At 45.7% G+C, this 15,781-nt stretch overlaps 1 protein-coding gene across 17 annotated transcripts in view; it reads right to left on the bottom strand.

Annotated features, from left to right (window-relative positions):
- Window positions 1-15,781, bottom strand: part of LOC120363169 (uncharacterized) — a 68,831-nt gene that overhangs the window by 19,524 nt on the left and 33,526 nt on the right. For 15 of the 17 annotated variants that reach the window (XR_012515399.1, XR_012515398.1, XR_012515394.1 and 12 more), the window contains 13 exons: window positions 11,500-11,564; window positions 11,192-11,219; window positions 10,612-10,676; window positions 9,823-9,850; window positions 9,244-9,308; window positions 8,446-8,473; window positions 7,867-7,934; window positions 7,071-7,098; window positions 6,492-6,559; window positions 5,704-5,731; window positions 5,124-5,188; window positions 4,657-4,684; window positions 300-346 (listed from right to left, as the gene is read on the bottom strand). Coding sequence is in view for 8 of the 17 variants with exons in the window: in XM_074390800.1 (XP_074246901.1) it covers window positions 300-346; window positions 4,657-4,684; window positions 5,124-5,188; window positions 5,704-5,731; window positions 6,492-6,559; window positions 7,071-7,098; window positions 7,867-7,934; window positions 8,446-8,473; window positions 9,244-9,308; window positions 9,823-9,850; window positions 10,612-10,676; window positions 11,192-11,219; window positions 11,500-11,564 (611 nt within the window). In the remaining 9 variants the exon portion in view is untranslated. The remainder of the gene's footprint in view (window positions 1-299; window positions 347-4,656; window positions 4,685-5,123; window positions 5,189-5,703; window positions 5,732-6,491; window positions 6,560-7,070; window positions 7,099-7,866; window positions 7,935-8,445; window positions 8,474-9,243; window positions 9,309-9,822; window positions 9,851-10,611; window positions 10,677-11,191; window positions 11,220-11,499; window positions 11,565-15,781) is intronic. The other 2 variants (XM_074390804.1, XM_074390803.1) reach the window with 2 other exon arrangements.

Here is a 15,781-nt window from a genome sequence, read left to right as displayed (position 1 = left end):
AGAGAATTGGACATGTCGTGCATAATGTGCCTTCTCAGACTATCGCAATTAAAGAAGGGAAGAAATCAGGAAAGAAACAATTCTTTTTAAATTTTGTTTTCTTTTAAGTCCCAGGATGCACGTGCAGGACTGTGCAGGTTTATGACATCGGTGAACATGTGCTAGGGTGCTTTGCTGCATGTATCACCCCATCACCTAGGTGTACGCCCCGCGTCCATTAGCTATTCATCCTGATGCTCTCCCTCCCCGATCCCCACCTGACAGGGCATTCTTTAGAGGACAAAAAAAGGGGTTCCTACCTCGTCATCATCCTCAGAGGTGGTGCTCCTGGAATCCTCAGGAGGAGCTGGAGGGAGACAGAGTAAAAGTCAGTGCCCTGGTGGCTGGAGACTGTGAGTAACTCAGGGAGCTTTGCTTGGTGTGGCATATGGAATGTGGGACTCAAGATTCTGAGACCATCTCAGAGAAACAACTATGTTCAAACAGCACCGTGAGGGAGTCTCACCAGGTATCTTTCATCTTAGACAATGCCAAGACCTAATCATACTCTCGCTTATTCCCAAATCCCAAGAGATGTTAACCAATTAAAAAGTAAGGCTTAGATGTTTGCCGTGACATAGGCAGGAGAAACTGGTCTCTTGGGAAAAATAATCATTAAATACCAGAGCAAGAAACGATGGTTACAAATGCAGCCCACAAAGCCCACGGACACACATCCTCTCATCTTTATCTTATTAAAATACAACAGGAACAAGTCAGAGCTCTACAGCTTTTTTTTTTTTTTTTTTTTTTTTTTTTGGCTTCATAGCCCCCTTCCTAGGTTCCAAAGGCAACAGGTGTAACCCAACTGCTACCAGAAATACTCCTAGGGTATCATTTTTGTTTGTTTGTTTGTTTGAGACAGAGTCTTGCTCTGTCACCAGGCAACAGGCTGGAGTGCAGTGGCGGGATCTTGGCTCACTGCAACATCCGCCTCCTGGTTTCAAGCAATTCTCCTGCCTCAGCCTCTCGAGTAGCTGGGACTACAGGTGCACACCACCACGCCCAGCTAATTTTTGTATTTTTAGTAGAGAGAGAGTTTCCCTATGTTGGCTAGGATGGTCTTGATCTCTTGACCTCGTGATCCACCCACCTCAGCCTCCCAAAGTGCTGGGATTACAGGCATAAGCCACTGCTCCCGGCCTAGGGTATCATTTCTACCTGCAGAAATTGTCCTATTGCAGCTTCCCTCATGGATGGTGCCCACTGGCCAATCTTTAGAGACACAAGCCTCAACAAGAAGTTATTTCAGAGTGACTCCCCCACCCTCCTACTCCAGGTGAGGTCACACTGGATTACACGAGATCACCCCGAGCTTTCCTCAGTGTTCTCAGACTCTAAGCTCTGTGGAGCCAGAGGTCTTCAACAAGGCATTGCTCACACTTTCCAGCCTTCAAGTGAGAACAAGGAGCTGAAGGAATCACCTTTCCATTTTTCCTTCCACTGGCCCATTAGAGGTCTCACCTCCAATCCCACAACCCCAAGACCCCAACTTTGACGTGCACGCTTTCAGTGAGATGAGTCCAACAATCAGACCCTAGGCCAGGCTCACAGCAGACATGCAAGACAGCATTCTGTGGGGATGGAAATGCTCTCTGCTGTACGGCTGCTGGGCCATTGCATGGTGGCTGTTGTGCGGAGGTTTTGAATATTTCATTGTAGATATTTAAGTTTATTTAACTACAAAGAGACATGTATACGACAGAAGCGCACTAGATGGGACAGCTCGAGAGATCCAGACATGAGGAAGAGCTGACTCCCCTATCCTGGTGTTTTTTGCAGAATCGTTTGCTGCTCGGATCCTACCACACATTTACGGTTACTTCCTGGGCATCTGCACAAGGGCCAGGCACTGTGTGGGGCTGGGGATATGACAGTGAAGACAACATCCAGGTCCAGAGGGATTCCAGCAGGGAATCCCTGGGGCTCAACAGGCTGAGAAGAACACTTTTCCACACCTGCACTAGATCCCAGCCCAGGGGTGACCTAGAGCTCATCCCAGGCATGTGTTCATTAAAACATCCATGGAGCCTAATGTGTCCTTCCCAGGACTGAGCTCTGGGGTAAGGACAAATGAGGAAGACACAGTCACTGCCCTGCCGGTAAACACCCATAGGCAGGGTTCCTCTATTCACCTGTGGGAAGACTCTGACTTTGACATGGAAGATTTTTTTTTTTTTTAATGTATTTTTTGAGATGGAGTTTTGTTCGTTACCCAAACTGGAGTGCAATGGCAAGATCTCGGATCACTGCAACCTCCGCCTCCTGAGTTCAAGCAATTCTCCTACCTCAGCCTCCCAAGTAGCTAGGACTACAGGCGTGTGCCACCATGCCTTGCTAATTTTTGTATTTTTAGTAGAGACAGGGTTTCACCTTGTTGACCAGGATGGTCTCGATCTCTTGACCTCATGATCCACCCGCCTCGGCCTCCCAAGAGACGGAAGATTTTAAACCATCTCCAAAATAAGTGGAAACTGAGATGTTATGGATTCCACGCAAGAGTTGAAAGGATGACCTGGACTCTGGGATCAGTCCCCATCGCTTTGCTGAGATCACCCTGCACTGGAACTCATGTCCCTCCCCACCTGCCCTGCTACTTGGGAGGGCTGCAGCTGCCCAGGCCAAGAGCTGGTGGACTCTGTGCAGTTGAAAAGAATTTCTGGCCCCGAAGACCCTTGGCCAAAAGGGTCTACTGAAGAAACATTCCTCAGGAGACTTCCAGAAGAGGTGAAAAATAAAAACTTACCCATCTCAGCCCCAAAAACATCAGGCCTGGGACCTCTCTGTGTCGGGCCTGATCCTGAGGTCCATTCCTACTGACTCGTGGCCTGTCTGCTGTGTCAGAAAAATGGGGACCTGATTCCTGTTCTGCCCCTCTCAGCAATTTCTGCTGGGGTCATTGCCATCCTCACACAAAGAGACGGAGAAGACATGGGTCAGGAAGGAAGCTCCTTTCTCAAGGCATTTAGAGTGATGTTCACACCAAGCTTTCGACAGAGAGGAAGGCCAAGTGCTACTCACTCCTCCGCAGAAGCGGTCTCATATCCTGCCTGGGCCCCGGTGATGATGCTGAACTGATGTCCCTAATTCTGCAACCTTGACATTCTCTTTTAACGATGTCCCAAATGTCCTCATTTGTCCCCCTGTGATCCTCTAAATCATGTTCCCCTTCAGGTCTCGCACGAGGCTCTCTCTTGCTCTCTCCCTTGGAGCCCACTGAGCAGCTGTCCATGAATTCTGAGAACCTTACTGTCGGTCACACTGACATCTTCCTCGACTCACACACAGCAGCGCCCCTGCAGCACCACTGGGAAGCGTCACCTAGATTAAAGAGTCTAGACACCACGGGCGCGGTGGCTCAAGCCTGTAATCCCAGCACTTTGGGAGGCCGAGGCGGGTGGATCACGAGGTCGAGAGATCGAGACCATCCAGGTCAACATGGTGAAACCCCGTCTCTACTAAAAATACAAAAAAAACTAGCTGGGCGTGGTGGCGTGTGCCTGTAATCCCAGCTACTCAGGAGGCTGAGGCAGGAGAATTGCCTGAACCCAGGAGGCGGAGGTTGCGGTGAGCTGAGATCGCGCCATTGCACTCCAGCCTGGGTAACAAGAGTGAAACTCCGTCTCAAAAAAAAAAAAAAAAAAAAGAGTCTAGGACAATGCAGTCATGAGAAAAATCACTTCTGGGGTGAACAAGTGACATTGCCCAATGAAACAGTTTCATTCTTTTGTTCCATTGGAAAAATCCTGACACATAGAGGACAAGCAAATTTTACGGAAAAGCAACGCATTTCCACAGAATGCACGCTCCAAACAAACCCCTCAAACCATCGTGTGGTCCACTTGATCTTCACCATGACCTAAAACAGCTACCTTGGCTCTCTGTGTGTGAAGGTTTCCAGAAGGAAACAAAAACCCATTTCAACAGCAGCATCAATAGGGCATGATGGAGAGTCTCCCGTCCCAGAGCCCAGTTCTTCATGGAGACATCTGTTTCTCACACCACGCCCCAGACCCTCACACCTATCAGGAACCTGAAGCCAGGGGGTTCTCCAGACAAAAGCGAGGAAGAAAATCCCCCGACTCATCATGTACATTTGTCATCAGGAAGAAAGTGGCATTAGAATGCGCACAATGTTAGAGAGGGGAACAACACACACTGGGGCCTGCTGCGGGGGAAGTGGGAGGGGGAGCATCAGAATAAAGAGCTAATGCACGCGGGGCTTAATACCTACGTGGGGGGTTGACAGGTGCTGCAAACCACGCCACACTTTTACCTACGTAACAAACCTGCACGTCCTGCACATGTATCCCGGAAATTAAAATCAAATTTAAATTAAAAAGGAAATTGCCAGAGTAGGCAAATCTACAGAAACAGAAAGTAGATTAGCGGCTGCTGAGGGCCAGGGCTGTGGGGCTTGGGAAAAATGAGAAGTGACTACTAATGGCTACGGGGTTTCTGTGAGGGGGAATGAAAAGATTCTAAAATCAGATTGTGGCAATGGCTGCACAATCCTGTAAACATAGTAAAAACACTACATCACCCACTTTAAATAAGTGAATTGTTTTGCATGTCAACTGTTTCAATAAAGAGGTTTAAAAGAAAAAGAACACTTACGGTGGTCACTTGGGGCTGCAGCGGTGTTCTGCAACAAGAGAAACAAACACAAAACACCATGAGCATCAGATCATGCTGGGTGCCGCTGGTGCTTGTCTTTCCACTTGCTGACATTAGAAAACCACATGTCACTGGTCCCCACATAAAGCACAGAAGACGCTTGTGGAAAAGGCAGCAGGTGTTTTGGAATATTTAGCAAGCATTCATGTCAGCTGGCAAATACAAAATAATTTTTGAAGAAGACAAGGGCGCTACTGAGAAATATGCTCATGACCAGTTTGTAGGTGATGCCCTCTTTTGACGGACATCGTCCATCAGGCCTCAGTTGGTCATAATCTCTAGTGACCAGTCGCTAGAGTCCACGACCCCCTGAGGCCTGATTTATGACGGCAGTCAAAAATCATATTCATTCCATAGTCTAGAAGCCCCACACACACAAAAATTCCAGACAAAGAAATGTATGTTACCATGTCAGAGGCCACCTCCTCTTCCTCACTGCCAAGGGTAAACTCCTCTGGGTGGTCAACAGGAGCTAGGAGAACACACAGTGACAGTCAGGGCATGGGTGCTGCTGAGGAATCTCACAAGGAGCTTTGGGGAATGTGGGCGGGGGCTGGAGTGTGTGGAGCTGGGCGGTTGACAAGCACGGACTGAGCTGCTGCTGGACCATTCTCCTTGGTGCTGAAGGAAGGCAAAGGAGAGGGGCAGAAAGAAATGAAAGAGCCTTGGCTTCCCAGCTAGGACAGCCTAATCAATGTGAAACAGTCACCTTAAGAACCGGTGAATACAGAAAGGCAGTGTACTATAGAAACAGGAAGTAGATTAGGGCTGCCTAGAACCAGGGGTGTGGGGGTTGGGGAAAACAGAGGAGTCACTACTAATGCAGTTTTTTGAGGGGGGATCAAGAGCTTCTAAAATTTGACTGTAACAATGGCTGCACAACCCTGTAAATATAGTAAAAACACTGAATCACCTACTTTAAATGGGTGAATTGATTTGCATGTCAATTACGTCTCAGTAACTCTTTAAAAGAAAAAGAATACGTACGGTGGTGATACTGGGCCTCAGGCTTCTCCTGCAATAAGAGAAAAAGAAGCACCGTGAGGATGACATCATGCTGGGTCCCGTCGGCACAGGTTTTGTGTTCACTTGGTGACATTAGAAAACCAGATGGCAGGCTGGGTGCGGTGGCTCACGCATGTAATCCCAGCACTTTGCAAGGCCAAGGTGAGCAGATAATGAGGTCAAGAGATTGAGACCATCCTAGCCAACATCGTGGAACCCCGTCTACACTAAAAACTACAAAAAAGCTGGGTGTGGTGGTGGCGAGAGCCTGTAGTCCCAGTTACTCGGGAGGCTCAGGCAGGAGAATTGCTTGAACACAGTAGGTGGACGCTGCAGTGATCTGAGATCACAGCACAGCTGGTGATAGAGAGACTCTGTCTCAAAAACAAAACTAAACTAAACTAAACACAAAACCAGATGTCAAACAGTGATCAAGTCACTGGCCCCAAATGACGCATAGAGGATGCTTGCAGAAAATGTAGTGGGTTTAAAATATTTAGCAAGTGTCTATATTGGCTTGGAAATAAAAAATTATATTTCAAAAAGAAAATGTTGCTACTAATATGCTTACGACCAGTTTGTAAGTTATGCCATCATTTGACTGACATCGTCAATCAGGCCTCAGTTGGTCGTACACTCCAGTCACTGGTCGCTAGAGTCCATGACAACTGAGGCCTGATTCACAATGGCAGTCAAAAATGATATTCACTTGATATTCTAGAACCCCGAGAAAAAAACATTTCTTTTCAAGATGAAGAAATGCATCTCACCAGCACAGAGGGGAGCTCCTCCTCCTCCACGTCCTCCAAAACCAGGTCCTGCAGGACCTCAACAGGACCTAAGAGAACACAGAGTGACAGTCAGGGCACGGGTGCTGCTGAGGAATCTCACAAGGAGCTTTGGGGAATGTGGGCGGGGGCTGGAGTGTGTGGAGCTGGGCGGTTCACAAGCACGGACTGAGCTGCTGCTGGACCATTCTCCTTGGTGCTGAAGGAAGGCAAAGGAGAGGGGCAGAAAGAAATGAAAGAGCCTTGGCTTCCTAGCTAGGGCAACCTCATCACTGTGAAACAGTCTAAGAACCGGTGAATACAGAAAGGCAGGGTACTATAGAAACAGGAAGTAGATTAGGGCTGCCTAGAACCAGGGGTGTGCGGGTTGGGGAAAACAGAGGAGTCACTACTAATGGGGTTTTTTGAGGGGGAATCAAGAGCTTCTAAAATTAGATTGTAACAATGGCTGCACAACCCTGTAAATATAGTAAAAACACTGAATCACCTACTTTAAATGGGTGAATTGGTTTGCATGTCAACTACGTCTCAGTAACTCTTTAAAAGAAAAAGAATACGTACGGTGGTGATACTGGGCGGCAGGCTTCTCCTGCAATAAGAGAAAAAGAAATACCGTGAGGATTACATCAAGCTGGGTCCTGTTGGCACAGGTCTTGTATTCACTTGGTGACATTAGGAAACCACATGGCAGGCTGGGCGCGGTGGCTCACACATGTAATCCCAGGACTTTGGGAGGCCAAGGTGGGCAGATCATGAGGTCAAGATTAAGACCATCCTGGCCAACATGGTGAAATCCGGTCTACACTAATAACTGCAAAGAAAGCTGAGTATGGTGGTGTCGAGAGCCTGTAGTCCCAGCTACTTGGGAGGCTGAGGCAGGAGAACTGCTTGTACCCAGTAGGTGGAGGGTACAGTGATCTGAGATCACAGCACTGAACTGTAGCCTGGTGACAGAGAGACTCTGTCTCAAAAACAAAACTAAACTAAACTAAACACAAAACCAGATGTCGAACAGTGATCAAGTCACTGGCCCCAAATGATGCATAGAGGATGCTTGCAGAAAATGCAGTGTGTTTGGAATATTTAGCAAGTATCCATGTTGGCTGGGAAATACAAAATTATATTTCAAAAAGAAAATGTTGCTACTAATATGCTTACGACCAGTTTGTAAGTTATGCCATCATTTGACTGACATCGTCAATCAGGCCTCAGTTGGTCGTACACTCCAGTCACTGGTCGCTAGAGTCCATGACAACTGAGGCCTGATTCACAATGGCAGTCAAAAATGATATTCACTTGATATTCTAGAACCCCGAGAAAAAAACATTTCTTTTCAAGATGAAGAAATGCATCTCACCAGCACAGAGGGGAGCTCCTCCTCCTCCACGTCCTCCAAAACCAGATCCTGCAGGACCTCAACAGGACCTAAGAGAACACAGAGTGACAGTCAGGGCACGGGTGCTGCTGAGGAATCTCACAAGGAGCTTTGGGGAATGTGGGCGGGGGCTGGAGTGTGTGGAGCTGGGCGGTTCACAAGCACGGACTGAGCTGCTGCTGGACCATTGTCCTTGGTGCTGAAGGAAGGCAAAGGAGAGGGGCAGAAAGAAATGAAAGAGCCTTGGCTTCCTAGCTAGGGCAACCTCATCACTGTGAAATAGTCTAAGAACCGGTGAATACAGAAAGGCAGGGTACTATAGAAACAGGAAGTTGATTAGGGCTGCCTAGAACCAGGGGTGTGCGGGTTGGGGAAAACAGAGGAATCACTACTAATGGGATATTTTGAGGGGGAATCAAGAGCTTCTAAAATTAGATTGTAACAATGGTTGCACAACCCTGTAAATATAGTAAAAACACTGAATCACCTACTTTAAATGGGTGAATTGGTTTGCATGTCAACTACGACTCAGTAACTCTTTAAAAGAAAAAGAATACGTACGGTGGTGATACTGGGCCTCAGGCTTCTCCTGCAATAAGAGAAAAAGAAATACCGTGAGGATTACATCAAGCTGGGTCCTGTTGGCACAGGTCTTTTATTCACTTGGTGCCATTAGAAAACCAGATGGCTGGCCCGGTGCGGTGTCTTACACACGTAATCTCAGCAGGCTGGGAGGCCAACGTGGGCAGATCATGAGGGCAAGAGATTGAGACCATCCTGGCCAACATGGTGAAATTCCGTCTATACTACAAACTACAAGAAAGCTGGGTGTGGTGGTGGCATGAGCCTGTAGTCCCAGCCACTCAGGAGACTGAGGCAGGAGAACTGCTTAAACCCAGTAGGTGGAGGTTACAGTGATCTGAGATCACACCACTGCACTGTAGCCTGTTGAGAGAAATGCTGTCTCAAAACAACAGCAACAACAACCACAACAACGAGAAAACCAGATACAGAATAGTGATCAAGTCACTGGCCCCAAATAATGCACAGGGGATGCTTGCAGAAAATGCAGTGGGTTTGGAACATTTAGCAAGTGTCTATGTTGGCTACGAAATACGAAATTATTTTTTCAAGAAGATAACACTGCTACTGAGAAATATACTCATGACCAGTTTGTAGGGATGCCCTCTTATGACGAACATCGTCCACCAGGCCCAGTTGGTGATAATCTCCAGTGACCAGTCACTAGAGCCCACAACCCCCTGAGCCTGATTTATGATGGCAGTCAAAAATCATATTGGTCTCATAGTGTAGAAGCCCAACACAAAAAAAATTTCCAGACAAAGAAATGTATGTTACCATGTCAGAGGCCACCTCCTCCTCCTCACTGCCAAGGGTAAACTCCTCTGGGTGGTCAACAGGAGCTAGGAGAACACACAGTGACAGTCAGGGCATGGGTGCTGCTGAGGAATCTCACAAGGAGCTTTGGGGAATGTGGGCGGGGGCTGGAGTGTGTGGAGCTGGGCAGTTCACAAGCACGGACTGAGCTGCTGCTGGACCATTCTCCTTGGTGCTGAAGGAAGGCAAAGGAGAGGGGCAGAAAGAAATGAAAGAGCCTTGGCTTCCTAGCTAGGGTAACCTCATCAGTGTGAAATAGTCATTTGAACAACCGGTGAATACAGAAAGGCAGTGTACTATAGAAACAGGAAGGAGATTAGGGCTGCCTAGAAAGAGGGGTGTGGGGATTGGGAAAACAGAGGAGTCACTACTAATGGGGTTTCTTGAGGAGGAATCAAGAGTTTCTAAAATTTGATTGTAACAATGGCTGCACAACCCTGTAAATATAGTAAAAACACTAAATCACCTACTTTAAATGGGTCAGTTGGTTTGCATGTCAACTACATCTCTGTAACTCTTTAAAAGAAAAAGAATACGTACCGTGGTGATACTGGGCGGCAGGCTTCTCCTGCAACAAGAGAAAAAGAAACAAACACCGTGAGGATGACATCATGCTGGGTCCCGTTGGCACAGGTCTTGTATTCACTTGGTGACATTAGAAAACCAGATGACAGGCTGCGTGCGGTGGCTCACGCATGTAATCCCAGCAGGTGGGCAGATCATGAGGTCAAGAGATTGAGACCATCCTGGCCAACATGGTGAAACCCTGTCTATACTAAAAACTATGAAAAAGCTGGGCGTGGTGGTGGCATGAGCCTGTAGTCCCAGCTACTCAGGAGACTGAGGCAGGAGAACTGCTTGAACCCAGTAGGTGGAAGTTACAGTGATCTGAGATCACACCACTGCACTGTAGCCTGGTGACAGAGATTCTGTCTCAAAACAACCACCACCACCACAACAACGAGAAAACCAGATGTAGAACAGTGATCAAGTCACTGACCGCAAATCACCCATAGAAGATGCTTGCGGAAAATGCAGTGGGTTTGGAACATTTAGCAAGTGTCTGTGTTGGCTAGGAAATACGAAATTATTTTTTCAAGAAGAAAAGGCTGCTACTGAGAAATATACTCACGACCAGTTTGTAGGTGATGCCGTCTTTTGACGGACATCGTCCATCAGGCCTCAGTTGGTCATAATCTCCAGTGACCAGTCACTAGAATCCACGACCCCCTGAGGCCTGATTTATGACGGCAGTCAAAAATCATATTCACTTCATAGGCTAGAAGCCCCACACACAAAAAAATTTCCAGACAAAGAAATGTATGTTACCATGTCAGAGGCCACCTCCTCCTCCTCACTGCCAAGGGTAAACTCCTCTGGGTGGTCAACAGGAGCTAGGAGAACACACAGTGACAGTCAGGGCATGGGTGCTGCTGAGGAATCTCACAAGGAGCTTTGGGGAATGTGGGCGGGGGCTGGAGTGTGTGGAGCTGGGCGGTTGACAAGCACGGACTGAGCTGCTGCTGGACCATTCTCCTTGGTGCTGAAGGAAGGCAAAGGAGAGGGGCAGAAAGAAATGAAAGAGCCTTGGCTTCCCAGCTAGGGTAACCTCATCAGTGTGAAATAATCATTTGAAGAACCGGTGAATACAGAAAGGCAGGGTACTATAGAAACAGGAAGTTAATTAGGGCTGCCTAGAACCAGGGGTGTGCGGGTTGGGGAAAACAGAGGAGTCACTACTAATGGGATATTTTGAGGGAAAATCAAGAGCTTCTAAAATTAGATTGTAACAATGGCTGCACAACCGTGTAAATATAGTAAAAACACTGAATCACCTACTTTAAATGGGTGAATTGGTTTGCATGTCAACTACATCTCAGTAACTCTTTAAAAGAAAAAGAATACGTACAGTGATGATACTGGGCGGCAGGCTTCTCCTGCAATAAGAGAAAAAGAAACACCGTGAGGATTACGAAACTATTTTTTCAAGAAGATAACACTACTACTGAGAAATATGCTCACGACCAGTTTGTAGGGATGCCCTCTTTTGACAGACCTCTTCCATCAGGTCTCAGTTGGTCATAATCTTCAGTGACCCGTCGCTAGAGTCCACGACCCCCTGAGGCCTGATTTATGATGGCAGTCAAAAATCATATTGGTCTCATAGTGTAGAAGCCCAACACACAAAAAATTTCCAGACAAAGAAATGTATGTTACCATGTCAGAGGCCACCTCCTCCTCCGCACTGCCAAGGGTAAACTCCTCTGGGTGGTCAACAGGAGCTAGGAGAACACACAGTGACAGTCAGGGCATGGGTGCTGCTGAGGAATCTCACAAGGAGCTTTGGGGAATGTGGGCGGGGGCTGGAGTGTGTGGAGCTGGGCGGTTGACAAGCACGGACTGAGCTGCTGCTGGACCATTCCCCTTGGTGCTGAAGGAAGGCAAAGGAGAGGGGCAGAAAGAAATGAAAGAGCCTTGGCTTCCTAGCTAAGGCAACCTCATCAGTGTGAAATAGTCTAAGAACCGGTTAATGCAGAAAGGCACTATATAGCTCAGCGAGAGCATCTCATCACACCTGCTGCCCATGTGAAGGTCCAGGCAAATCCCCACGGTTTTAGGAAAGGTTACAGGTTTATTTAACTTCTGTGGAGCTACATATCCTGCTACTACGTTTATCATCTAACCTGGTGTATTTTTTAAATTGTAGTAAAGTATACATATTTATTATTTTAATTAAGTGCGCATTTTAATGATATTATATTCAGTGAGTCATATTCATGATGATGTGTCAATCATGAGAAAAATCTACATTCATAATCTAGCTTCCACCTGTGGCAATGAAAGAAAAACAGCAGTGTAATGTCCAACAGAGAAAAAATAAATGATGACTGTAGAAATTAATGGAATAAAAAACAGGAAATCATCAGAGAAAAGCAACAAAACAAAAAACCAGTTCTTTTAAAAGATCAGTGACATTGATAAACCTCGAGCTTGTCTATCCACAAAGGAAAGAAGGAAGTTTCAATATAGTAATAGTATCAGTTCAAGAGGAATGAACTCAAAAAATAATAATAAAGGAATATTCTTGCCGGGCGCGGTGGCTCAAGCCTGTAATCCCAGCACTCTGGGAGGCCGAGACGGGTGGATCACGAGGTCAAGAGATCGAGACCATCCTGGTCAACATGGTGAAACCCCGTCTCTACTAAAAATACAAAAAATTAGCTGGGCCTGGTGGCACGTGCCTGTAATCCCAGCTACTCAGGAGGCTGAGGCAGGAGAATTGCTTGAACCCAGGAGGCGGAGGTTGCGGTGAGCCGAGATCGCACCATTGCACTCCAGCCTGGGTAACAAGAGCGAAACTCCGTCTCATAAATAAATAAATAAATAAATAAATAAATAAATAAAAGTCAACAGTAACTGCAGTTTGACACAAGTGTATTTAATACTTAAATACCTTAAATACAAAGTGACTCATTTCATCGGTTTAATTATGTCACTAGACAAAATATATTATCTGAATTTTATAATGAGATATCACGTATCTGTCATCAACATGTGCTTTATGTGCATTCTTAGAATCAAACATAAGAGAATTGTGTCTGACTTTACCAAAAAAGACAGCCAATCGCAAAGGGTAGGTAAATAAATAATGCTCTAACCTATCCGTAGTACACCAAGCAGTTATTCAAAGTCATCAGGTAGAGCAGGGTGCCCTGGCAGGCAAAGACATCCTGGAGTGCTCGCTAGGTGTCAAGTACGGTTTGAGAAACTTATGCCATTATTTCACTGCTTTAAGTAAAAGTTACAAGGCAGCACATATAAAATGATCAAAAAGTTTTATTTTACAAAAAAGTTTGTGGAATAAAATATGATATTCAAATGCATACCAAAAATTTCCAAAAGAACCAGTACTCAAATAGTAACATAAGTGAGCTCTGGGTATTCTGAGTGTAATAAATAATTTTTCTTTATTTTCTACTTCTTTTACATGAAACACACTGATAGTTATTTTAAAAGGAGGGTTGAAAATAGCTACTAGAAAGTGGAAAGACCTGCTTCTCAGAGGTCTCTACATCGTATGCCCATTCTTTCCCTTCCCTGACCCCTCACTTGAGAGCCCCCGCAAATTAGCAGCGCTCCTAAGGTAAGAACACAGAAGGCTGCATGGAAAGTTGATGGCTAGTGAGAAAATTGGATATAAGCTCCTACTATCTTAATCTGCGTTACTTATATTACCCCCAGTCATATTAGATACACTGCTAAGTAAAGGCAAGATAAGAGGAAATATGCTTGAGTCTGTCTGAGATCTAAAGTGGGTTCTTAGAACGTCTCTTTGAAATGGCTTCAAGACACAATGTTCTTTTGAAATACTTCAGAAGAGAACAACGAAGCAGAGCATCATTTCTGGCATGAGTTCCTGAAACAGGACCTGCCACCTAGAGAGCACTCCAGGATGTCTTTCCACAGCAGTGTGCCCTGCTCTACCTGATGACTTTACATGAATGTTTAGAGTGCCACAGAAAGGCTGGAGCACTGGTTGCTGTGGTATCTGTCTGAGTCACCAAAAAAATTCAATTCCTCATTATAGAAAGGCTAAAACGTTTCACATCTAAGTAGGAATTTATCAGTTTCCAAGAAAAGTGATACACAATTTTCTGAAATAAAGATATCAACAACAAACTTTGAATGTGCCTATACTTTATATTGAGTGTTCTCAACATGTTTCTTTCTTGTTTTATTTGTCCAGCCAGGCTGGAGCGTATTGGCACCATCTCGGCTCACTGCAACCTGCAACTCCCGGATCCAAGCGATTCTCCTGCCTCAGCCTCCCAGGTAGCTGGGATTACAGGTACGTGCCGCCATGCCTGGCCAAAGAATAAACTCTGAAATTGAGGTTTCTGTTATCCCTCTATTGAATACCACAAAAATACATTTGAAGAGACATATAGAAACTTACTCTCATGCACATACACATAAAATGGTAAATTCTGTGCTCACAAATTACTTTTTCTTCAACTGCTCTGACCTAACACTTCTGACTCGTATGCTGTGCTGAATGTGTGGGGCCTTACCTGCCCTCTGGCCAGCTTCTCCTGACCAGGGCATTCTCAGCTTCAAATCAGTTAGCAGAAGAAACTCTTTAACATTTATTAAACTGTTGATTTGACTGGTAAATTTAGACCATTATATTACCTCTATTTTTATCCTTATCCATTTCAATAAATGTATAGACAGAAGGTAGAGCCAGGAGAGACGGCACAGGCCTGTATTGTCAGCTCTTCTACAGGCTGAGGCAGCAGGAGTGCTTAAGCCCAGGCCGGGAGTCAGAAGCCGGCCTGTGCCACACAGTGAGGACCCATCTCTTTAGGACGAAAAATGGAGAGGTAAATGTTGCCTGTAAGTTGTGTAAAATAAAATGCAAAAGGAACTAATCAAGATGAAAGTAACTTCTAAGAGAGGTCTATGTTATGGGTAGACCTTACAATATAAGGCATTCTGGAGTTTGTCAAGTTCTTTAAGATCTGAGTTTGGCACCACTACGACCTCCATGTCTACCCTGACGACTTAGAACCTCAGTTCTGTTCAGTAGCTGTCTCACACAGTCCCTTCAGATCTCTAAACTTTCCTTTCTGCATCAGCAACATAGGGAGAATACACACAGGCCTTATTGTACTTGGAAGGTTCAGATAAGATGTACATGAAAACATGTTTTACATCCGAAAGAATAACGAAAAGGCTCACTTTGTTCTCTCACTACCTCATCTTCCGTACACACCAAGCAAGGAGTTTCCACAGCTACTTGCATGCTTGTGTATAAGGTACAGTCTATTAAGTCTCATCATTATTTGTTCATTCTTTCACAATTTTTCAATATTCTGAAAAGGGAGTACAGCACTTCCTTGTTACAAAGGCACACCCACTGTGAGGCTTAATTATTCTGTGAAAGAAAGTAAGAGCCAAACTAAAGTTTAAATACAAGAGCAGTTAAGACATTTTCTCCATACTAATAAAATCTCTGCCATTAAAATGAAAGAAATGAGCTGATCATATTTCTACGTCTTTATGATATAATGTTTTCTATTTCAGTGGACTTAGTTTTTGTTCAAGGAACTGGTTACCCAGAATTATCTGTAGCTAGATTCATCTATTTCTAAAATCCTAAGGGATTTTAGACTGAAGGCTGCTGGCCCTGGCTGATGCCTATCACCCAAAAAGCCTATGTCACCCGGTTACCAGGAAACAACCAAGTCAGGCTAGTGGCTCACAGTGCCCCGCCCCACAGCCCCACCCAATGGCTCACAATGCCCATCCCTGCTGCTGCCCACCTTGTAGTCACCTGCCCCAATGTGTGACTGCATTATTCATCCTGGGCTGCCTGAGCTTTCCACTCCTGAGAACAGTGTGTGTGTGGAGGGGAGGGTGGTTGTTATTGGAAGTCACCCTGGGCACTGAATTCAGCGGAAAAGCCTGCTTACTATTGTCAGTTCCATTAGCATCT

The sequence above is a fragment of the Saimiri boliviensis genome, chromosome 21, assembly GCF_048565385.1.
Source record: "Saimiri boliviensis isolate mSaiBol1 chromosome 21, mSaiBol1.pri, whole genome shotgun sequence".
Taxonomy (NCBI): Eukaryota; Metazoa; Chordata; class Mammalia; order Primates; family Cebidae; genus Saimiri; species Saimiri boliviensis.
This window is presented reverse-complemented; position numbering and strand designations above follow the sequence as displayed.